A 24990-nucleotide genomic window follows, 5' to 3' on the forward strand; every position below is an offset into this window, starting at 1 on the left:
TAGATTTACCTATAATGTTTCATTATTTACATTTTTATGAAATTCACTGAGGTGGCTCTTCCCTTCCTCCTCTGAGGAGCCTCCACTGCTCTCTGGGTTATAAACTTCCTTCTTATCCTGTTAACCTCTAACCACTTCTGAAGGCACTTTCTAACCGACGCTTAATATTGTATACTAGCCTCATAAAGTACATTTCTGTCCTACAAACACATTCGAAAGGTAAGAACTGTGGAATTCAGATAAAGAGCCCGAAATACAACAGATACTAAGATGTTTGAAAGTCTAGGTTTGAGATCAAATATGTCATCAATTAGTGTTCCAAAAGGAATTAAAAATATATTATTTTACCTAATGGTGGCACTCTAAACATGTGCAAATTCCCCTTGAAACACAGCCATTTGAAAAGTGCAGGGCTTGTGCAACGTCTAACAGGGATGATATACAGACGAGGAGAAAGCTGAAGTCTACTTATCCATTTATGTAAATATATCCTCTGTCTGATTCCCAGTTTGTCCACTAGATGGCAGTAGCAGATCACATGACATATCTTGGTCACTTTTTTTATTTATTTTGTAACTTTTTATTGCAACAATAATACCAATATTAAGTGTCAATACAGGGACATTCCTGTGAATACAATTACTAAATAAAATAGTAAAACACCAGGTGAACCATAGCACATGTCAATAGCACATGATGTATGGCCTTTATGGGGGTGGATTCTTATGACATTGCAGCAGTAAAATTTGAGTTTGATTTCTAAAATGACAAGGCCTGTAGCTTTCAAATGATATGTCACTTTCAAATATATTTTTTAAATAGTTATATTTTTTTATATTAGGGTGTCACAGGATGATTATTAATTTAGTCCATAATGAGGTACCATGACAAGTTACACTTTGTATTTCAGTAATAATAACAACAGTTACTACTTTAATGGATTTTAATGTAGGTAAAGTGGTGATAATCAACAGTTGTGTATCCTGAATGATACATAAACCCAGAACTAAGAAGCATTAAAAACATAACAGTAATGTAATACACCTTTTAATTGCATTTTACATAAAATAACGCAATTATAGAATATTTCCCAAATTAATGAAGAGAAAGATGTCTTGATTGCGTCTTGTCTTCAAACGCAAGAGTTAATACTGTGTGGAAGCACCTTTGGCAGCCATTACAGCTGTGAATCATTTTGCATAAGATTCTAATGACTTTGCACAACTCTAAGGGCAACATATATCCATCGTTTTTGTAAAAATGGCTCAAGCTCAATATATTTGGTTGGGATATATGGGGCAACAGGTAGCCTGGCATTGGGCCAGTTACTGAAAGGTTGCTAGTTCAAATCCCTAACTGTCTAGGTGTAAAATCTGTCCTAGAGCAAGACGTAACCGTAATTGCTCCAAGGTCGCCATCAATAATGGCTTATCCCTGGCCGTGACCCCACTCTTTCAGGGTGTCTCAGGTGGCGTGGGATGTACAAAAAAATTATCTATTTCACACCACACGCCGTACATATGTGAAACAGGACAAATAAACGCACCACCTATTTGACCTTGATACATTGATTAACAACAATATTCAAACTTTTTTCAGAACTTTGCTCCTTTCATATTTATTTTTATCCTGACAAACTCCTCAGTCCCTGACAGTGACAAGCATGCCCATAACATGATGCTGCCATCACAATACTTTCACTCTGTGTTGTGTTGTATTGGATTTAACCCAAGCCTGCAAGACATGGCAAACAAATTACCTTTTTGACCTGCAGTATTACTTGTTGCAAATGGAATTGATGATTTTGAGTGGATTTTTTTTTTTTTTACACAGGCTTCCTTCTTTTCACTTTGTCATACAGGCCAGTAATGTGGAGTGAATGCAATGTTGTTGATCCTCTGTATATTCTGGCTGGTGGACAAGATTACGTTAGTATATAATGCAAGACTAAAATGTACAGAACACACAAAGCTGCATACGGCATTTTAACCTATCAAAGACACATGCCTGACAAACTTGAGTAATTTGAAAGGTGGTTTACCAAACACAGATGAAGCATAATCCTGAACTGAACAGCATTTTCAATGGAGACGTCCCATTCATTTAGCTTTTTAGTCCTGGACTACAATAAAGCTTTGCTGAAATGAAGGGGTTTGTTGAATAAGACAATTGCAAGTGTTTAACCTTCCCAGCTCCTTCAGATCTACAAACACCAACATCTCAATGGGGTTTAGTTGAAGTTAGTTTCTGGACCGGACCATAGTTATATTCCAACGGTCAGTTATGAGGACAATGTGTTTGAGTGTGTCTGTTGGTCATGGGAAGAACACTCCTGTGGTCCTTGGAGCTCCATGGCTGGGGGTGGAGGCGGGTCAGGGGCTGGAGAGAACCCTGGGGCTGGGTGGGGGTCTGGAGGGAGGGGAGAGGGTACTACAGGAGGAACCCCTCCAGGAGACTGGTCACACTGGGTACCAGGTCAGCCCACAGCTCCCCCATCTGGAGAGAGAGGAAATTACAACAACACTCAGTGAATAGCACAGTCAATTCTATTTGTGTGTGTGTGTGTGTGTGTGTGTGTGTGTGTGTGTGTGTGTGTGTGTGTGTGTGTGTGTGTGTGTGTGTGTGTACTAAAGATCATGTTAAGAATTTCATGGCAGGTTGAATATACAGTGCCTTTGGAAAGTATTCAGACCCCATGACTTTTTACACATTTTGTTACGTTACACCGTTATTCTTAAATGGATAAAATAAAAAATGTTCCTCAGCAATCTACACACAATACCCCATAAACAGGTTTAGAATTGTTTGCCCATTTATTAAAAATAAAAAACAAATACCTTACTCAAAATTGAGTTCAGGTGCATCCTGTTTCCATTGATCATCCTTGAGATGTTTCTACAACTTGATTGGAGTCCACCTGTGGTAAATTCAATTGATTGGACATGATTTGGAAAGGCACACATCTGTCTAAATAAAGTCCCACAGTTGACAGTGCATGTCAGAGCAAAAACCAATCCATGAAGTCGGAGGAATTGTCTATAGAGCTCCAAGACAGTGTTGTGTCGAGGCACAGATCTGGGGTAGGGTACTTCCAGCACTGAAGGTCCCCAAGAGCACTGTGGCCTCTATCATTCTTAAATGTAAGAAGTTTGGAACCACCAAGACTCTTCCTAGAGCTGGCTGCCCGGCCAAACTGAGCAATCTGGGAGAAGGCCCTTGGTCAGGGAGGTGACTAAGAACCCGATGGTCACACTGATAGAGCTCTAGAGTTCCTCTGTGGAGATGGGAGAAGGTTCCAGAAGGACAACCATCTCTGCAGCACTCCACCAATCAGGCCTTTATGGTAGAGTGGCCAGACTGAAGCCACTCCTCAGTAAAAGTCATATGAAAGCCCACTTGTAGTTTTCCAAAAGGCACCTAAAGACTCTCAGACCATGAGAAACAAGAGTATCTGGTCTGATGAAACCAAGATTGAAATCTTTGGCCTGAATGCCAAGCATCACATCTGGAGGAAACCTGGTACCATCCCTAAGGTGAAGCATGTTCGTGGCCGCATCATGCTGTGGGGATGTTTTTCAGCTGCAGGGACTGGGAGACTAGTCAGGATCGAGGAAAAGATGAATGGAGCAAAGTACTTGAGAGATCCTTGACGAAAACCTGCTGCAGAGCGCTCAGGACCTCAGCCTGGAATCAGAAGGGTCCAGTGCAAGAGAAGCAGGTTGAGGTTGCCAGGGTCAGAGTTGTGGAGAAGGTGTCTTTTGCTGAGGCACTGAAGAAAGTAGAGGAAGATGGGTCAAGGGTGTGGCATCCTAAGGCGCTCCAGGGTCCTCATTTATAAACCCTTCATATGTACAAAATACACCCCAAAATGTGTGTGCGCCAGTTTTCACAGAAAAGTTAGAATTTATAAAAACACAACTTGGCATGAGAATGTGCTTTACTCCCTACAAACCATCCGTACACACAGTTACCAGTGGTTGAAGTATTGCATTGCAAGAAGGCAAAAGTAGCCTAGTAGCCTTGTGCAAATGGGGAATATATGACACTCTTATTCATAACAACAACAAAAAACAGGTAGCTAAATATAATAAGTAGATGAGATCATTTGCAATTAGTGAGAGGAGCGAAAATTGATACATTTTATTTTTGCATTCTAAAATAATTAGAAATAGGCATCTACTTCCTATTATTTATTTAATTTCCATGACCACTGAAGAATACATTCCTCACCTTCACTGGTTGTCATGGTTTCATACTCGCAACATAGTCTATAGGCCTACAACAAGATAGGATAGGCTACCTACCATTCGTCCCATCTCTAATTGGACCTACTTCACAGTAGTAAATAGAATAGTAGTAAACAGATAAGCTATTTCAAGTATTTAGCTCTATATAGCTCCGATCTGAAGTTAAACAGTAAAACAGACAGTTCACCTTTTACATTGACGTTTGTAGGCTACGTCTGAATACTGTAATGTCAAATTTATCAAGTAGACAATATTTCATTTATAAACATAATACATTATACATATATCATAATCAGGGGCGGAAATCCCGGGGGGGACGGGGGGGACACGACCCCCCTATCATGGGAAAAATATGATTTGTCCCCCCCAATATATAACTGAAACATAACTATGTAATTTAAATAATATTAATAATACGCAATGAAAGCAATTGTGCTGATTATAGACACGTAATAGCGCGTTTTTAAGTTTCAAAAGATTGCGACCCCCCCACCCTTTGCCTCACAATGGTTTGATCCACTGCCAGTTTCTTAGTTGGCAAGCTAACAGAGGGGTCGTATCTACTGTCTGAAAGGCACTCAACGAACGTAACTGACGTAAGGTTAATCCAGTCAATCGCGCACACACACTAGCTGAATATGCAGAGCTAGCGCGCAAATATGAACTATTAAGCTAGCTAGTACCTATTCCATTTATGTGGCCTCGTCAAAGATGGAATCTTTGCTATCGTAAATTTATTCCAAGAGCAGCATGCAGATGATGTAAGTTAGTGCTTCAAAGTCCCTATGATGAGGTTAGCGATAAACTGAAGTCCAAACTGAACAGAACTACACTCTCTTCTACCATTGTCTTAAATATATTTAATGGTCTCGTTGCAAAAGCTAAATTGTCGCAAGGGAACTTTTATTTATTTATTTTATTTAACCCGGGTAGCAAAGATTATAGCAAACACCACTGAAACGGAATTGGTGCTCGCTAGCTTTGCAAATTCAGCTATTGTTGGAAGCCAGCCAATATGAAACAAACTATTAAAATTACAAAAGGTTGCAGCATATGTTGTGTAAATGGTGAACTCATACAGCTGTCAACTCTTGTCATTTTAATCCGTTTCACATTTGCTAGCTACCTTTTAGATCGAAGCTCAAATAGAATGATAAAAGATAAGATGATAGAAGCCCATCTCCTACTGTAAATAACCTACACACTGTGTGTGTGTGTAGCCAGCCAGCCAGCCAGCCAGGTAGAAAAATGGCAGAAAAATAAAAGACGGACATCAGAGTATTTTTCAGTACACCAAAACGCAAAGTAAGAACCCTAGTAGCCTAATATCTCAAAGACTAGTTGATAAAATGTTCATAAGAAAGAAATCAAATTCTAATGGAAATGTTTCACAATGATGTCATTGGGCAGAGCAGGCAACAGATGGCACACAGACAGCAGAGTTGGGGACAGATATGCAGGGACAGACTGGCAGAGACAGGGAGTCTCAAGTAAGTTTGTTGAGTCTTTGTTTGGCAACATTATGAAAGGTTCTCCATTTTTTTGACTTGTAAAATAGGAACATAATTGGAAAATGCCATGGATACCCCCACTCTCAACTTAAACTGGTGACTGAACTAAGATTTGTTAAAGGCAATGGTATTGCTGTTGTGATTAGTTGTGTAGTTTTGGGTACCGGTAGTAAGGAGTACGGCAAACACATTATTTCTTTGGTTCCTCAATATACATTTACCATATTACAATGTAGGCTATGTGTTACAGGACTACTTTTGGTGTCCCCCTCAGGAATTGCTCTTGAGAAAATTTCATGTAATTGTCCCCTCCAAAGTTGATATCAGATTTTCGCTCCTGATCATAATCATTGCAGAATAATTTCCTCACCTTTTCTGGCCATGAGTTCATATTCCTGAAGTAGCCATACAACAAATGACCATACACATCTCCCATCTAATTGGGCCTATTAGATAGACTATTATAATTTCTAGTTTTTGCTTTATGCATTGCTTTATGCTTGTGTGGTCTACCACTTCGGGGATGAGCTGTTGTTGCTCCTAGATGTTTCCACTTCACAATAACAGCACTTACAGTTGACCGGGGCAGCTCAAGCAGAGCAGAAATTTGACGAACTGACTTGCTGGAAAGGTGGCATCCTATGGCTGTGCTACGTTGAAAGTCACTGAGCTCTTCAGAATGGGCCATTCTACTGCCAATGTTTGTCTATAGAGATTGCATCGCTGTGTGCTTGATTTTATACACCTTTCAGCAAATGGTGTGGCTGAAATAGCCATATCCACTAATTTGATCCACTAATTTGAAGGAGTGTCCACATACTTTTGTATATATAGTGTATGTCCTTGTCTTCTCCTTAGTTGATTTAGGGGGCATCTTATAGAAACATTGTAAGTCACATAAATAGACATCAAAATCACTTAATCATCCTAACATAATACATGTAATGGTCTTATTTAGTAAATAAGTGTTCAATTTCAACTTAACCATGATCATATGCAATTTGTTTGTCTTTTCAGGTCCCCTTAAGGATCCGCCCCTTTTTTTCAATTTTCGCCTAAAATGAAATTCCCAAATCTAACTGCCTGTAGCAAGGATATGCATATTCTTGATACCATTTGAAAGGAAACACTTTGAAGTTTGTGGAAATGTGAAATGAATGTAGGAGAATATAACACATTAGATCTGGTAAAAGATAATACAAAGAAAAAAACATGCGTTTTTTTGTATTTTCTTTGTACCAACGTCTTTGAAATGCAAGAGAAAGACCATAATGTATTATTCCATCCCAGGCGCAATTAACATTTTGGCCACTGGCAGCAGTGTATGTGCAAAGCTTTAGACTGTTCCATTGCATTTCTGTTCAAAATGTTGTATCAAGACTGCCCAAATGTGCCTAATTGGTTTATTAATAACTTTTCAAGTTCATAACTGTGTACTCTCCAAACAATAGCATGGTATTATTTCACTGTAATAGCTACTGTAAATTGGACAGTGCAGTTAGATTAACAAGAATTTAAGCTTTCTGCCAATATCAGATATGTCTATGTCCTGGGAAATGTTCTTGTTACGTAAGTCAAAATGTATGAACTAATGCATTTTGTCATTACCACCACATTCTGTCCTTACCATCACAGTTCATTATGTGGTGGCAATGACCTGTGGTGAGAATTGCATTTTTGCTGTATTTGGTCATAAATAGCAGGGATTCTAGCATGCTAACTCCAGTTGGACAGCTAGCATACAATGTATCCTAAATACACATAATTAAAACAATTTCAAAATCTGAAATAATTTGAAGAAATTAGCTAAATATCTTTTTATACTTGTGCAAATCTTTCTAAGGCCGAAAATGGAGACAATTCAATGGATATCAATCAACAAAGCGGTAAGAATATGTAGGTTATAAGAATATGTTGAAGGCTAGCTGTATTGGGTGCAGATGACTGAACTGCTCAGTTTTGTGTCTGTGTCTGCAGGTATACAGACGAGGAGGCATACAAAGTTATGTCAATTGGTATTGGTATGTTATGCAGATCACATGTACCATCCTCTTCCCTTACCTCTTCACTGAATATCCCATAGGCCTCTACATTATGGACAAGGCATGTGTATGAAAACCATTATCAAAACAAGTTTTCATTCACATTCACCACAAAAACCAAGGTATGAATACTGTCGTATGCATGTTTTGTTAATCATCTATATAATGACATTTTTTGGGGGATTCACAGACTTCACCCTCCCTAAACCTCTGAATATAACAGGCCATCTTTTCGATCACCATGCATTGCAAAATCATTCAGGCTATGGATACGGAGAACATCAACACATTAACATCAACAATAGTTGGCAGGGTAATTTGTATTTTTCTATCACAAAGTATAATGGCTATATTCTCCAGTCCAGTTGGTGGCGGTAATGCAACATTATATTGGATGCCAACCGCCGTTAAACCCCACCAAAGAAGAAGGAGTTACGCTGTCTAGAACAACAACAGCTGCCAATTCAAAGTCAAGTGTGATGGTAAAATCAAGATTTCTAACATATTCTGAAACATTTCCATATGTAAACATTAGGAGTTGATTATTTGTCCACCAGATCATGTGTAAACAATAGCCATTTGTGCTAACGTTAGCTAGCCAGTAAAATGGCTACACAAGCTAACTATCTATCCTACCAAGCAAATGTGTTTATCTTCAAGACACTGTTGTGAATGATAACGTTATTCGTTACTGAGACAGCATTGTGAATTGTCCATCTTCAAGATGTCATAAATATATTGGCACCCTTAGCTAATAAGTGAGCATGACTAGTTAGCGTGGCCGTTATCTAAGGCTGGCTAGCTAACTAGTTAATTTACTTTCAGTATCTAATCATTAACTAACTGGTCATTTATAGATTACAAATCAAATGTTATTTTGGTTCGCCGTTGCTTCAAAATAACTTCCTGCTGGTAATTTGGTTATCTAGCTAGATCGTTTCATCCTAGTGAGAAAGGTGTCAGTGAGCTAACTAGCTCAACATTGCTAAGGCTAGCTGTACGATTACCACAGCAATGCTAGCTAGCTAAATGTATTAGTAGATTCCTAGTGGTTGGAATATTTAGTTATATTCCTTTATCAACTAAGCTGTTCCAGTTGTGAAACTCACCTTACATTTTGTTTGTGCCTCTTTGGAATCCTACTATAACCTTCCATGTCTGAACCCAAGTCCCCGGGTTCTTACTGTGGTGTTCCAGCACAGAGAAGCTCACAGTGGGGTCCAGAGATGGTCTTAGTGAAGCTGGAGGACTGTAGTCAACCACTGGAACTCAATGTGATAGTCAAAGAGGAAGAGGAGGAGAGAGAAGTCAAAGAAGAGGAGATGGGGATTAAAGCGGAGGAGGAGGAGAGAGCATTCAAAGAGGAGGAGACGGAGGAGAGCGCATTCAAAGAGGAGGAGATGGAGGAGAGCGCATTCAAAGAGGAGGAGGCGGAGGAGAGAGCAGTCACAGAAGTGGAGAACAGGGAAGAGGAGGAAGAAGTAGATGCTAACACTGACCCAGGTAAGTTCAGTTGTGTAGGATGGAGAGGTTGGTGCATCGACAGCCACAGGGGATTCCAGAACTCTTTCCACCAATCTGGTGCCTCTTTCTGAAGAGTAACTTGCTTTCAACTAATTTTAAAGGGGCAGTGCAGTTAAAAATGTGACGTTCCTGTTTTGAAAATAATTCCTGGAATTTCAGCCTGTTCAGGTGGAATGGAGTTTTTGGCCCAGATCATGACATCACAATCTGATCTGAATGACCAGTCATCTTTTATTTGCACTTGTATCCTCCTACTTTGAAGGGGTTAGTGTGGTAGGCTCTGTCCACCAATCAGGGCTGTGTGTGTAAATATATTTTAATTTCTATCAACATGCCCACAAGATCAGACTGAGCATTTCAATGGCAAAAGGAGGCTCAGGGAAATCAATGATAACAAATATATTTGGAGTTATTTTCATGAAATAAGAACATAGTGATTTATTAGACACAGTGATGATTTTAAAATACTGCTTCGGGGCTTTAACATTCTGGGCCTGTTTTCAGCTGGCGATTAGGAGGCCCAAGTGTCAAACACACGTTAGTTTTGAATTTCCTCATGTAAGAACATGAGCGCTGGCATTTTCCAGCCCTAACGCCAGGTTCAGCAATGTTCCTGTCTAACATCAGCTCACTTGAGGTGGGAGGGGTGGCAATATATGAGACGTGTCCTTAAAAACATGCAAAATTGACAGTTTCATGCAGCACTAAAAGGAACATTTCAGACCCACAAACAGCAGGTCTTCACAATTGATTTTGAGAGTGGAAGCGCAGCCTATCCATGACACCAATGGTAGAGAGATGTTAATTTTTTTGCTGGTGAATCTCATATTTAGATAACATCAAAACATTTTTGGTTTCACCCCCATTTTGTTTAATTTGACTAAAAACCAATCATAGCCTACCCCCCCCCCCCCCCCCCCCCCAATCATGGCTGGTTTAGCAGCATCACATACAGTACCATTCAAAGGTTTTTTCACCTACTCATTCTTTATTTTTTTTATTTGTACTATTTTCTACATTGTAGAATAATAGTGAAGACATCAAAACTATGAAATGACACATGAAATCATGTAGTAACCCCCAAAAAATATTAATATATTTTATATATGAGATTATTCAAAGTACTTTGTCTTGATGACAGTTTCCACACTCTTGGCATTCTCTCAAACAGCTTCACCTGGAATGCTTTTCCAACAGTCTTGAAGGAGTTACCACATATGCTGAGCTGTTGTTGGCTGCTGTTGGCTGCTATTCCTTCACTCTGCGGTCCAGCTCATCCCAAACCATCTCAATAGGGTTGAGGTTGGGTGATTGTGGAGGCCAAGTCATCTGATGCAGCACTCCATCACTCTCCTTCTTGGTCAAATAGCCCTTACACAACCTGGAGGTGTGTTGGGTCATTGTCCTGTTGAATAACATATGATAGTCCCACTAAGCGCAAACCAGATGGCGTATCGTTGTAGAATGCTGTGGTAGCCATGCTGGTTAAGTGTGCCTTGAATTCTAAATAAATCACAGACAGCATCACCAGCAAAGCACCATCACACCTCCTCCTCCATTCTTCACGGTGGGAACAACACATGCGGAGATCATCCGTTCACCTACTCAGCGTCTCACAAAGACATGACGGTTGGAACCAAAACGCTCAAATTTGGACTCATCAGACCAAAGGACAGATTTCCACCAGTCTAATGTCCGTTGATTGAGTTTCTTAGTCCAAGCAAGTCTCTTCTTATTGGTGCCCTTTTAATAGTGGTTTCTTTGCAGCAATTCGACCATGAAGGCCTGACTCATGCAGTCTCCTGTGAACAGTTGATGTTGAGATGTGTCTGTTACTTGAACTCTGTGAAGCATTTATTTGGACTGTAATTTCATGGGCTGGTAACTCGAATTATCTTATCATGTGCAGCAGAGGTAACTCTGGGTTTTCCTTTCCTGTGGCGGTCCTCATGAGAGACCGTTTCATCATAGCACTTGATGGTTTTTGCGACTGCAAGTTCTTGAAATGTTGCATATTGACTGACCTTCATGTCTTAAAGTAATGATGGACTGTCGTTTCTCTTTGCTTATTTGAGCTGGTCTTGCCATAATATGGACCTGGTCTTTTACCAAATAAGGATAACTTCTGTATACCAGCCCTACCTCTTGTCACAACACAACTGATTGGCTCAAACGCATTAAGAAGGAAAGAAATTCCACAAATTAACTTTTAACAAGGCACACCTTTTAATTGAAATGCATTCCAGGTGACTACCTCATGAAGCTGGTTGGTAGAATGCCAAGAGTGTGAAAAGCTGTCATCAAGGCAAATGGTGGCTACTTTGAAGACTCTCAAATAAAACATATATTTTGATTTATTTAACACTTTGTTTTGGTTACTACATGATTCCATATGTGTTATTTCATAGTTTTGACGTCTTCACTATTATTCTACAATGTAGAAAATAGTAACAAATGAAGAAAACCCCTGCAATAAATAGGTGTGTCCAAACTTTTGACTGCTACTGTAGGTGCTTCTTTTTATCCTGGTCATTAGCCCAGTAGCCTATGAATGAAGTGGTTTGAAATGGTCTACTGAGAATGCCTTGAAATACACGACATGACAAAAAGTATTTGGACACCTGCTCGTCTGAACATCTCATTCCAAAATCATGGAGTTGCTCCCACCTTTGCTGCTATAACAGCCTCCACTCTTCTGGGAAGGCTTTCCACTAGATGTTGGAACATTGCTGCGGGGACTTGCTTCCATTCAGCCATGAGCATTAGTGAGGTTGGGCACTGATGTTGGGCGATTAGGCCTGGCTCACAGTCGGCTTTCCAATTCTTTCCAAAGGTGTTCGATGGTGTTGAGGTCAGGGCTCTGTGCAGACCAGTCAAGTTCTACCACACCGATCTTGACAAACCATTTCTGTATGGACCTCGTTTGTGCACGGGGCATTGTCATGCTGAAACAGGGAAGGACCTTCTTCATACTATTGCCACAAAGTTGGAAGCACAGAATCGTCTAGAATGTCATTGTATGCTGTAGCATTAAGATTTCTCTTCACTGGAACTAAGGGGCCGAGCCCAAACCATGAAAAATAGCCCCAGACCATTATTACTCCTCCACTAAACTTTACAGTTGGCACTATGCATTTGGGCAGGTAGCGTTTTCTTGGCATCTGCCAAACCCAGATTCGTCCATCGGACTGCCAGATGGTGAAGCGTGATTCATCACTTCAGAGAACGTGTTTCCACTGCACCAGAGTCCAATGGCGTCAAGCATACACCACTCCAGCCGACGCTTGGCATTGCACATGGTGATCTTAGGCTTGTGTGTGGCTGATCGGCCCTCAACCCATTTCATGAAGCTCCCGACGAACGGTTCTTCTGCTGATGTTGCTTCCAGACACAGTTTGTAACCCGGTAGTGAGTGTTGCAACCGAGGACAGATTAATTTTACGCACTTCAGCACTCTGTGGTCCTGTTCTGTGAGCTTGTATGGCCTACCACTTTGTGGCTGAGCCGTCTATTACCTGTCTTTTCATTTGAGTGGTTACATATCTCAAAGCCCATCCCTCAGCTTTTTACCAAAACAGAGAAGGGGTTTGTTATTGGTTTAATTTAAGGATTCTAGCTATAAAGACCAAGTGCAAAACATTCAGTTTTTCCTGTGTTGTATATGATATTTTACAACGGGATGAAACTAAAGCTGTAAAAGTGTGATTTAAAAAAAATCTGTTACACAGGACCTTCTAATCAGCAGACCTGCGTGGGCGGGAGTTTAGGCTTTCTATGGTGACATCACCATGTGGTAAATTGTGGCAAACTTCTTGCTGGAGAAATAGTTTTTTTCTGTCCTAAAAAGCAATTATTTTCCCCATTTATAATGGAAATCTACGCTGAACAAAAATATAAACTCAACATGTAACATTTTGGTCCCATGTTTCATGAGCTGAGATACCAGGAATTTTTCATATGCACGAAAAGCTTATTTCTCTGAAATTTAGGGCACAAATTTGTTTACAGCCCTTTTAGTGAGCATTTCTCCATAGCCAAGATATTCCATCCATCTGACAGACGTGGCATATCAAGAATCTGATTAAACAGCATCATTACACAGGTGCACCTTGTGCTGGGGACAATAAAAGGGCCCTCTATAATGTGCACTTCTGTCACGCAACACAATGCCGCAGATGTCTGCAATTTTGAGGTAGTGTACCGTTGGCATGCTGACTGCAATTATGTTCACGAGCTGTTGCCAGAGAATGTAATGTTAATTTCTCTACCGTAAGCCACCTCCACAGTCATTTTAGAGAATTTGGCATTATGTTCAACCGGCCTCACAACCACAGACCACATGTAACCACGCCAGCCCAGGACCTCCACATCCGGCTTCTTCACCTGCGGGATCGGCTGAGACCAGCCACCCAGACAGCTGATGAAAATGTGGGTTTGCACAACCAAAGAATTCTGCACAAACTGTCAGAAATGCATGCTCGTTGTCCTCATCAGGGTCTTGACCTGACTGCATTTTGGCGTCGTAACTGACTTCAGTGGGAAAATGCTCACCTTTGATGGCCACTGGCACGCTGGAGAAGTGTGCTCTTCACAGATTAATCCCGGTTTCAACTGTACTGGGCAGATGACAGACAGTGTGTATGGGGTCGTGTGGGCGAGCGGTTTTCTGTTGTGAACGCAGTGCCCCATGATGGCGGTGGGGTTACGATATGGGCAGGCATAAGCTACGGACAATTAACACTATTGCATATTATTGACGGCAATTTGAATGCAGAGAGATACCGTGACGAGATCCTGAGGCCCATTGTCGTGCCATTCATCCACCGCCATCACCTCATGTTTCAGCATGATAATGCACGACCCCATGTCGCAAGGACCTGTACACAGTTCCTGGAAGCTGAAAATGTCCCATTTCTTTCATGGCCTACATACTCACCAGACATGTCACCCACTGTACATGTTTGAGATGCTCTGGATCGATGTGTATGACAGCGTGTTCTGTTCCCGCCAATATCCAGAAACTTTGCATAGCCTTTGAAGAGGAGTGGGACAATGTTCCACAGGCCACAATCAAGAAACTCTCCCTCAACGTCAACAAAACAAAGGAGCTGATCGTGGACTTCAGGAAACAGCAGAAGGAGCACGCCTCTATCCACATCGATGGACCACAGTGGAGAATGTGGAAAGCTTCAAGTTCCTCGGCGTACACATCACTGACAATCTGAAATGGTCCACCCACAACGCGTCTTCAACCTCAGGAGGCTGAAAAAATGTGGCTTGGCCTCTAAGACATTAACAAAGTTTTACAGATGAACTATTGAGATTATCCTGTCGGGCTGTATCACCGCTTGGTACGGCAACTGTACCGCCCGCAACCGCAGGGCTCTCCAGAGGGTGGTGCTGTCTGCCCAACGCATCACCGGGGCACACTGCCTGCCCTCCAGAACACCTATAGCACCCAATGTCACAGGAAGTCCAAAGCCACGGCCTGTTCACCTACCATCCAGAAGGTGAGGTCAGTACAGGTGCATCAAAGTTGGGACTGAGAGACGAAAAACAGCTTCTATCTGAAGGCTATCAGACTGTTAAATGGCCATCACTACCCGGCTACCACCCGATTACTCAACCCTGCACCTTAGAGGCTGCTGCCCCATTTACCTAGATGGAATCACTGGTCACTTTAATAATGGAACACTAGTCATTTTAATAATGTTTACATACTGCTTTACTCATTTCATGTATTTTTGTCAATGCTACTCCGACATTGCTTTTCCTAATATTTATATATTTCTTAATAACATTGTTACTTTTACATTTGTGTGTATTGTTGTGAATTATTAGATACTACTGCACTGTTGGAGCTAGGAACACAAGCATTTCGCTACACCCGAAATAACATCTGCTAAATAGGTGTATGTGACCAATTTGATTTGAACAGCCTAATCAACTTATGCAAAGGAGATGTTGCTCTGCATGAGGCAAATGGTGGTCATGCCAGATACTGCCTGGCTTTCTGATGCACACCCCTACCTTTCTTAAAGGTTTCTGTGACCAACAGATGCATATCTGTATTCTCAGTCATGTGAAATCCATAGATTATGGCCTAATGATTTTTTTTCAGTTGACTGATTTCCTTATGAACTAAAACTAAGTATATTTTTTGAAATTGTTGCATGTTACATTTTTATATTTTTGTTCAATTTATTCAAGTAAAGTACTTAATTGTTACCTAATAAATGATTTGATATTGATATAAAATCTCTGCATTAGGCTTTTAAACAAGTATTTTAAAGACCATTTCAATGCTGTTCCTGATTCTAATCCCATATATGTTCGTATTCCCACAGGAGAGAGCTCCAACCCAGGTTCAGACAGTGAGCCCAGTTCCACAGCATCAGGAAACCATAAACAACACAGACGGAGGAACTCAAGACAGAAACATCACCACTGCATGGACTGCTTCACTAGTTTCAATGAGCCAGAGGAGTTGAGAAGGCACACTTGTAGGCCCCGCTCCTGCTCAGATTGCAGAGGCAGCTTTATTTGCCCAACTCACCTCAAATCAAAACAGACTCAAAAAAGGAGGAAGGTGTACCCATGTGGTCAATGTGGGAAGAGATTTCAAACACCAAGCAAACTAAAGACGCACCAGAGAACTCACACAGGAGAGAAGCCGTACCACTGCTCTGTTTGTGGGAAGGGTTTCAGTCAGTCGAACCACCTAAAGAGACACCAGAGAACTCACACAGGACAGAAGCCTTTCCACTGCTCTCAGTGTGGAAAGAGTTTCAGTTGGTTACACAGCCTGAAGACACACCATAGAACTCACACAGGGGAGAAGCCTTACCATTGCTCGCAGTGTGGAAAGCGTTTCAGTCTGGTAGGAAACCTAAAGAGACACCAGCTAACCCACACAGTAGAGAATCCTTACCTCTGCTCTCATTGTGGGAAGAGTTTCAGTCAGTTACACCATCTAAAGACACACCAGTTAATTCACACAGAAGAGAAGCCATATCACTGCTCTCAATGTGGGAAGAGTTTCAGTCATCCAAAAGACTTAAAGTCACACCAGAGAACTCACACAGGAGAGAAGCCATTCCACTGCTCCCAATGTGGAAAGAGTTTCAGTCAGTTATCAACTCTGAAAAAACACCAGCCAACTCACACAGGAGAGAAGCCTTACCATTGCTCGCAGTGTGGAAAGCGTTTCAGTCTGGTAGGAAACCTAAAGAGACACCAGCTAACCCACACAGTAGAGAAGCCTTACCTCTGCTCTCATTGTGGGAAGAGTTTCAGCCAGTCATCAACTTTGAAGAAACATCAGAGAACTCACTCAGGAGGAAAGCTGTGTCATCAGAGCTGTTGACACTAGCTTATTCACATGGAAGAAGCCTAAACTCTGCTGTCAATATGGGGATAGTTTCACCAGTTTATATTAATAAAATATAACACCAACTAATTATGACTAACAATAACTTTAACTGGTTACTTAAAGGGGGAAAACTTGCAAAGGAGTGTGGAACAAGATGTCTGTGTGGAAAGCTTCAGTCAGGCATCAAATTTGAAGACACACCATTTAAACCTGTTACGACACGAGTTTGACAATAGCCAGTGAAAAATCAGAGCGCCATATTCAAAACCACAAATCTAATCATTTCTATTTCTCAAACATAAGACTATTTTACACCATTTTATAGATACACTTCTCCTGAATGGAACCACGTTGTCCGATTTCAAAAAGGCTTTACAGCGAAAGCAAAACATTAGATTATGTTAGGAGAGTACATAGACACAAATAACCACACAGCCATTTTCAAAGCAACTACATGCATCACAAATACCCAAAACACAGCTAAATGAAGCACTAACCTTTGACGATCTTCATCAGATGACACTCCTAGGACATCATGTTACACAATACATGCATTTTTTGTTCGATAAAGTTCTTCATATTTATATATAAAAACAGCATTTTACATTGGCGCCTGACGTTCAGAAAATATTTTCCCTCAAATACTGCCGGTGAATCAGCACCACAATTTACAAAAGTACTTGTCATAAACGTTGATAAAATATTAAACTGTCATTCAAATTATAGATGAACATCTCCTTTATGCTAACGCTGTGAAAGATTTCAAAAAAGCTTCACGAGGAAAGCACTCTTTGCAATAATCTGAGTACTGAGCTCAGAAAAATACACTAGGCAATACAGACAGCCGCCATTTTGGGGTCATCTAAAATTATAAATTGCATTAGAAATATTCCCTTACCTTTGATGATCTTCATCAAAAGGCACTTCCAGGGATCCCAGGTCCACAATAAATGTTGTTTGGTTCGATAAACTCCATAATTTATGTCCAAATAACTCCTTGTTGTTCGCGCGTTCAGTTCAGCTACTCCAAATGTAGGAAGCGCGCGGAAAATGTGACGACGAAAAGTTTAAAAAAGTTGTTTTTACATTCGTTAAAACATGTCAAACGTTGTAAAACATCAATCTTTAGGGCCTTTAGAACGTGAAAATTCAGTAATATTCCAACCGGACCATTCCAGTGTCTTGAAAAACGTTTTGGAACAGAGCTACCTCTCGCGTGAATGCGCGCCAATGAAGTGATGTCCTTCCCTGGGTTACCAACTTCCCAGCCTTCTTGTTCGGTCTCTGTTCATCGTAGACGCCTCAAACAACTTTCTAAAGACTGTTGACATCTAGTGGAAGCCTTAGGAAGTGCACAATGATTACCACGTCACTGTGTGTTCAATAGGCAATGACTTGAAGCGAGCCCACGCATCCAGATTTCCACTTCCTGGTAGGATTTCTCTCAGGTTTTTGCTTGCCATATGAGTTCTGTTATACTCACATACATCATTCAAACAGTTTTAGAAACTTCAGAGTGTTTTCTATCCACATCTACTAATAATATGCATATCCTAGCTTCTGAGTTTGAGTAGGAGGCAGTTTAATATGGGCACATATTTTTTTCGAAATTGACAATACTGCCCCCTATCCCTAATGGCTGTACTCGCACAGTAGAGAAGCCTTACTGTGTTCTGGAGTTGTTTGAATATTGTTTATTAAAGTTAAGCTGGTATGTTCACAATAAGCCATTATCATCATATCACTTTTTCAGGAATCACCAAAAAGTCAGCACTGCAGAGAAAAGGCAGTTTTACAGAAACAGTATTTATTTTGTTGGTGCTTAACAGACATGGCTTGTCAATGTCAGTATTTCCACTATACAGCTGTCTTTTTGGGAATGCAATACTTTCTATACCAGCAGACCTTCAGCAGCCACAACGGACAGTTCGGTGAAGTTGTATTTGCCATTGTGAAATCCATAGCTAATATCTGTCCATAGAGATTCCTCAGTAATCAGACATCATATATTCTAGTTGGATTTCTATAATCATTTTTTTTTTTTAAGTTGAAAAAATTATATAATTTAGTCAGAAAAAATGTATGCAACAAAAACTTCTAATTAGTGTAATGTAACCAAAAATGAATAAACATATTGTATTTCAATTACTAAGCTCAGTCTGCTGTCTTAGTTTATTATGGAAGGTTGAAGGTTCATTATTTCTGGTGCTTTACAGGTAGACTATAATGTAAGTAAGGCAGTGGCGGTCGGTGCTGTTTTAAGATGAAGGTGATTAGAATTTGTATCTTTTTATGAGCCTTATTTCTATTACAGGATGATTTGTTTATGCCTTTTAGATGATATTGTCATTCATATTCCATTCACCCAGTTTAATGTAACATCGATAGGTTTAGGCTACTACATGATACTCATTTTCCCTGTACCCATCATGAGGTTGCTACAACCTGGCCTATGAATTAAAGTTTAAAACATACAGTCCCAGTCAAAAGTTTGAACACACCTACTCTTGGCAGTCACTCAACCAGCTTCAGGATGAATGCTTTTTCAACAGTCTTGAAGGAGTTCCCACATATGCTGAGCACTTGTTGGCTGCTTTTCCTTCACTCTGTGGTCCAACTCATCCCAAACCATCTCAATTGGGTTGAGGTCGGGTGATTGTGGAGGCCAGGTCATCTGATGTAGCATTCCATCACTCTCCTTCTTGGTCAAATAGCCCTTACACAGCCTGGATGTATGTTTTGGGTCATTGTCCTGTTGAAAAACAAATTATAGTCCCACTAAGCGCAAACCAGATGGGATGGCGTATCGCTGCAGAATGCTGTGGTAGCCATGTTGGTTAAGTGTGCTTGAATTCTACATAAATCACTGACAGTGTCAGTTGTCATTGGTAATGGTGAGAGGTTAGCATGTCTTGGGGATCCCCTGTTATTGGTAATGGTGAGATGTTAGCATGTCTTGGGGATCCCCTGTTATTGTAATGGTGAGAGGTTACCATATCTTAGGGATCCCCTGTTATTACAATGGTGAGATGTTAGCATGTCTTGGGGATCCCTTGTTATTGGTAATGGTGAGATGTTAGCATGTCTTGGGGATCCCCTGTTATTGGTAATGGTGAGATGTTAGCATGTCTTGGAGATCCCCTGTTATTGGTAATGAGATGTTAGCATGTCTTGGGGATCCCCTGTTATTACAATGGTGAGATGTTAGCATGTCTTGGGGATCCCCTGTTATTGGCAATGGTGAGATGTTAGCATGTCTTGGGGATCCCCTGTTATTGGTAATGGTAAGATGTTAGCATGTCTTGGGGATCCCCTGTTATTGGTAATGGTGAGAGGTTACCTTGTCTTGGGTATCCCCTGTTATTGGTAATGATGAGATGTTAGCATGTCTTGGGTATCCCCTGTTATTGATAATAGTGAGAGGTTAGCATGTCTTGGGGATCCCCTGTTATTGTAATGGTTAAAGGTTAGCATGTCCCCTGTTATTGGTGAGGGTGTGATCTTTGTACCATTTATATTTATCTTGTCTCAAATTAAAATATCACATTTTGCCATCTCCCAAAATAAATGCCATCTCCTCCATCTTGGGTTACAAACACTACACTGGTCCGTTCAGTGGCAGGGTAAGACTTCGTCTTGGGGATCCCCTGTTATTGCTACTGGTGAGGGGTTAGCATGTTTTGGGGTATGATCTTTGTGCCTCTAATTTTCACACTCACCATTATTATTCATTTGTTCAGGATGATCTGTAATCATGGTAGCATCCACATTAATGTAGAAGTGTTCAGAAACATATTCTATTATTTACAATAAGTGACTCCAAAATGAATCGTCATGTGTACTATGGTGCATTAAGTTTGTTGGAACCTCTCCAGCTTGCTGATAATAAAGAATGATTAATTTAAGATTGACTTCAGGTATCCCTGGTGGTAATTTCCACGACAATTCCTAAACGCTAAAACATATATGTATGAAAATACCCTCAAATAAAAGGTGACATTCTGTACTGTCGCCTCATATGAAACAATATACTGGAGTGTAGAGCCAAATGAAACGTTTTAGCTTCACTGTCAAATAAATAAATACGTAGGTGTGTATCGCAAATATCCAAACAACCGTGTATAGCAAATATCCAAACAACATGTAGTATCACTATTCTCCAATAAAGGGGAATAAACGCCCAGGCTAGAAGAGGCTACGCAAGGGGCCTTTTCTTGCCTGCCACTGCAAAGGTTGCTTAATGTCGTACAACTATCCGGAAGTCTCGCAAGCTTATGTTTTGTTTCGCTACATGGATTCCAGTGGTAATCAGTCTGGGCCCGGTTTCCCGATAGCGATGGAACTTAAGCCTCGTTCACATCACCCATAAACACTCCATTACATTGCCCTGGATTTCATGCATTTTAATGGGGACGTCCACAACGGAGTGAAAAAGCAACGCCCCCTTGTGGTTTAAGGTACCGTTGCGAGACGGACACGGCATACGTTGACATTTTTAAAACTTTTTGTTTGTTTTGTTGCTAGCTACAATGGTATCTTCAACCTAGCCTAGCTTTTAGCTAGCTAGCTGCTCTGCAATGCTCGCTGTGCCCTGAATTCCCCGTTTAACTTTTTTCACATTTTGGTGCCTTTAAAATTTAAATGTGAAAAATTATTCAATTAGACCATTTTTCCTACAGATTTACTCCATATTTTCAAAGTGAAAGAAGGTTATACAATTTTCCAAATTAAGAAAAAAATATATAGTAATTGGATAAGTCTCCACGCCCCTAAGTTAATACTTGGTGGAAGCACCTTTGTCAGCCATTACAGCTGTGAATCATTTGGAAAAAGATTTGACCAAATTTGCACAACTGTTAGGGCTACATATATCCATTGTTTTTGTCAAAATTGCTCAAGCTCATTCAATTTGGTTGGGAATCATTGATGGATTGCAGTATTCAAACCTAGTCTCTGATTTTTATTAAGCAAATTTAAATCAGGACTGAGACTAGACGATTCCAGAACACTTAACACCACTTGGAAATCCATTTTGGTGTGTCTTTGGCAAAAACATTTGTGTAATTGTCTGGCTGAAAAGTCGTATTCTATCCCAGGGTTTTCAGAAGACTGAGACTGGTTTTCCTCTAACTTTTTACCTTTCATATTTCATTGGATCCTGACAAACTCCCCACTCCCAGCCAACGGCAAGCATACCCATAACATGATGCTGCCACCACAATACTTGAAAATAGACTGTTTCAGTCTGTGTTGGATTGGATTTGACACAACCCTGTAGTTTTGTCTTGCAGGATTACTTAACAGCCTTGTTGCTAACAGAATGGGAGTGGATTCTTTAACACACGCTTCTTCCTTTTCACTTTGTCATACAGGCCAGTAACATGGAGTGAATCAAATCAAATTGTATGGGTCACATGGTTAACAGATGTTAATGCGAGTGTAGTGAATGCAATGATGTTGATCCCTTTTGGATTTTTTAAGTATTGTGGTGGCAGCATCATGTTACGTGTATGCTTGTCACCGGCAGGGAAGTGAATTATGAATAGGTTCTGAAAGAGGAAACATTAACTACTTGAGGAAGGAAGGTTAGCTAGAAAGTCACAGTCTGTATGCCACATTATTGTAGCTATTAGAAAGCTATTCATCACGAAACTTGAACAAAAATCGATTTAATCCACAGATGGGTCCTTTGGAGGAAGGATTGTTGACATATATTTGACATTTGTATTACATTTACATTTAAGTCATTTAGCAGACGCTCTTATCCAGAGCGACTTACAAATTGGTGCATTCACCTTATGATATCCAGTAGAACAACCACTTTACAATAGTGCATTTAGGGGGGGGGGGGGGTTAGAAGGATTACTTTATCCTATCCTAGGTATTCCTTAAAGAGGTGGGGTTTCAGGTGTCTCCGGAAGGTGGTGATTGACTCCGCTGTCCTGGCGTCGTGAGGGAGCTTGTTCCACCATTGGGGTGCCAGAGCAGCGAACAGTTTTGACTGGGCTGAGCGGGAACTGTGCTTCCTCAGAGGTAGGGGGGCCAGCAGGCCAGAGGTGGATGAGCGCAGTGCCCTCGTTTGGGTGTAGGGACTGATCAGAGCCTGAAGGTACGGAGGTGCCATTCCCCTCACGGCTCCGTAGGCAAGCACCATGGTCTTGTAGCGGATGCGAGCTTCAACTGGAAGCCAGTGGAGAGAGCAGAGGAGCGGGGTGACATGAGAGAACTTGGGAAGGTTGAACACCAGACGGGCTGCGGCGTTCTGGATGAGTTGTAGGGGTTTAATGGCACAGGCAGGGAGCCCAGCCAACAGCGAGTTGCAGTAATCCAGACGTGAGATGACAAGTGCCTGGATTAGGACCTGCGCCGCTTCCTGTGTGAGGCAGGGTCGTACTCTGCGAATGTTGTAGAGCATGAACCTACAGGATCGGGTCACCGCCTTGATGTTAGTGGAGAACGACAGGGTGTTGTCCAGGGTCACGCCAAGGTTCTTAGCACTCTGGGAGGAGGACACAATGGAGTTGTCAACCGTGATGGCGAGATCATGGAACGGGCAGTCCTTCCCTGGGAGGAAAAGCAGCTCCGTCTTGCCGAGGTTCAGCTTGAGGTGGTGATCCGTCATCCACACTGATATGTCTGCCAGACACGCAGAGATGCGATTCGCCACCTGGTTATCAGAAGGGGGAAAGGAGAAGATTAATTGTGTGTCGTCTGCATAGCAATGATAGGAGAGACCATGTGAGGATATGACAGAGCCAAGTGACTTGGTGTATAGCGAGAATAGGAGAGGGCCTAGAACAGAGCCCTGGGGGACACCAGTGGTGAGAGCACGTGGTGCGGCGACAGATTCTCGCCACGCCACCTGGTAGGAGCGACCTGTCAGGTAGGACGCAATCCAAGCGTGGGCCGCGCCGGAGATGCCCAACTCGGAGAGGGTGGAGAGGAGGATCTGGTGGTTCACAGTATCAAAGGCAGCAGATAGGTCTAAAAGGATGAGAGCAGAGGAGAGAGAGTTAGCTTTAGCAGTGCGGAGAGCCTCCGTGACAGAGAGAAGAGCAGTCTCAGTTGAATGACCAGTCTTGAAACCTGACTGATTTGGATCAAGAAGGTCATTCTGAGAGAGATAGCAAGAGAGCTGGCCAAGGACGGCACGTTCAAGAGTTTTGGAGAGAAAAGAAAGAAGGGATACTGGTCTGTAGTTGTTGACATCGGAGGGATCGAGTGTAGGTTTTTTCAGAAGGGGTGCAACTCTCGCTCTCTTGAAGACTGAAGGGACGTAGCCAGAGGTCAAGGATGAGTTGATGAGCGAGGTGAGGTAAGGGAGAAGGTCTCCGGAAATGGTCTGGAGAAGAGAGGAGGGGATAGGGTCAAGCGGGCAGGTTGTTAGGCAGCCGGCCGTCACAAGACGCGAGATTTCATCTGGAGAGAGAGGGGAGAAAGAGGTCAAAGCACAGGGTAGGGCAGTGTGAGCAGGACCAGCGGTGTCGTTTGACTTAACCTCTTACATCTAGACGTTCCGCTAGCGGAACACCTGCTCCAATATCCAATGATGGGTGTGGCGCGAATTACAAATTCCTCAAAAATACAAAAACTTCAATTTTTCAAACATATGACTATTTCACAGCATTTTAAAGACGACTCTCCTTTATCTAACCACACTGTCCGATTTCAGAAAGGCTTTACAGCGAAAGCAAAACATTAGATTATGTCAGCAGAGTACCAAGCCAGAAATAATCAGACACCCATTTTTCAAGCTAGCATATAATGTCACAAAAACCCAGAAGACAGCTAAATGCAGCACTAACCTTTGATGATCTTCATCAGATGACAACCCTAGGACATTATGTTATACAATACATGCATGTTTTGTTCAATCAAGTTCATATTTATATCAAAAAACAGCTTTTTACATTAGCATGTGACGTTCAGAACTAGCATACCCCCCGCAAACTTCCGGGGAATTTGCTAACAATTTACTAAATTACTCACGATAAACGTTCACAAAAAGCATAACAATTATTTTAAGAATTATAGATACAGAACTCCTCTATGCACTCGATATGTCCGATTTTAAAATAGCTTTTTGGTGAAAGCACATTTTGCAATATTCTAAGTACATAGCCCAGACATCACGGGCTAGCTATTTAGACATCCGGCAAGTTTAGCACTCACCAATATCAGATTTACTATTATAAAAGTTTGATTACCTTTTGTTGTCTTCGTCAGAATGCACTCCCAGGACTGCTACTTCAATAACAAATGTTGGGTTGGTCCAAAATAATCCATTGTTATAT

At 41.3% G+C, this 24990-nt stretch overlaps 1 protein-coding gene across 1 annotated transcript; it reads left to right on the plus strand.

The window, feature by feature from the left end:
* Nucleotides 1-8197: 8197 nt before the first annotated feature.
* LOC106591926 (uncharacterized) lies at nt 8198-18848 on the plus strand. The gene is made up of 3 exons (XM_014183193.3): nt 8198-8282; nt 8970-9303; nt 15672-18848. The coding sequence occupies exons 1-3, from the start codon at nt 8280-8282 to the stop codon at nt 16688-16690; spliced, it is 1356 nt and encodes a 451-aa protein (XP_014038668.1). The 5' UTR covers nt 8198-8279; the 3' UTR covers nt 16691-18848.
* The last annotated feature ends 6142 nt before the right edge of the window (nt 18849-24990 follow it).

This window comes from Salmo salar, chromosome 02 (assembly GCF_965601325.2).
Source record: "Salmo salar chromosome 02, fSalSal1, whole genome shotgun sequence".
NCBI classification, from domain to species: Eukaryota; Metazoa; Chordata; class Actinopteri; order Salmoniformes; family Salmonidae; genus Salmo; species Salmo salar.

Bases quoted from the DNA above. Each gene is read 5' to 3' on its own strand.
- LOC106591926 (XM_014183193.3), top strand. The intron at 9,304-15,671 runs GTAAGTTCAGTT...GTATTCCCACAG, and splicing joins AGATGCTAACACTGACCCAG to GAGAGAGCTCCAACCCAGGT.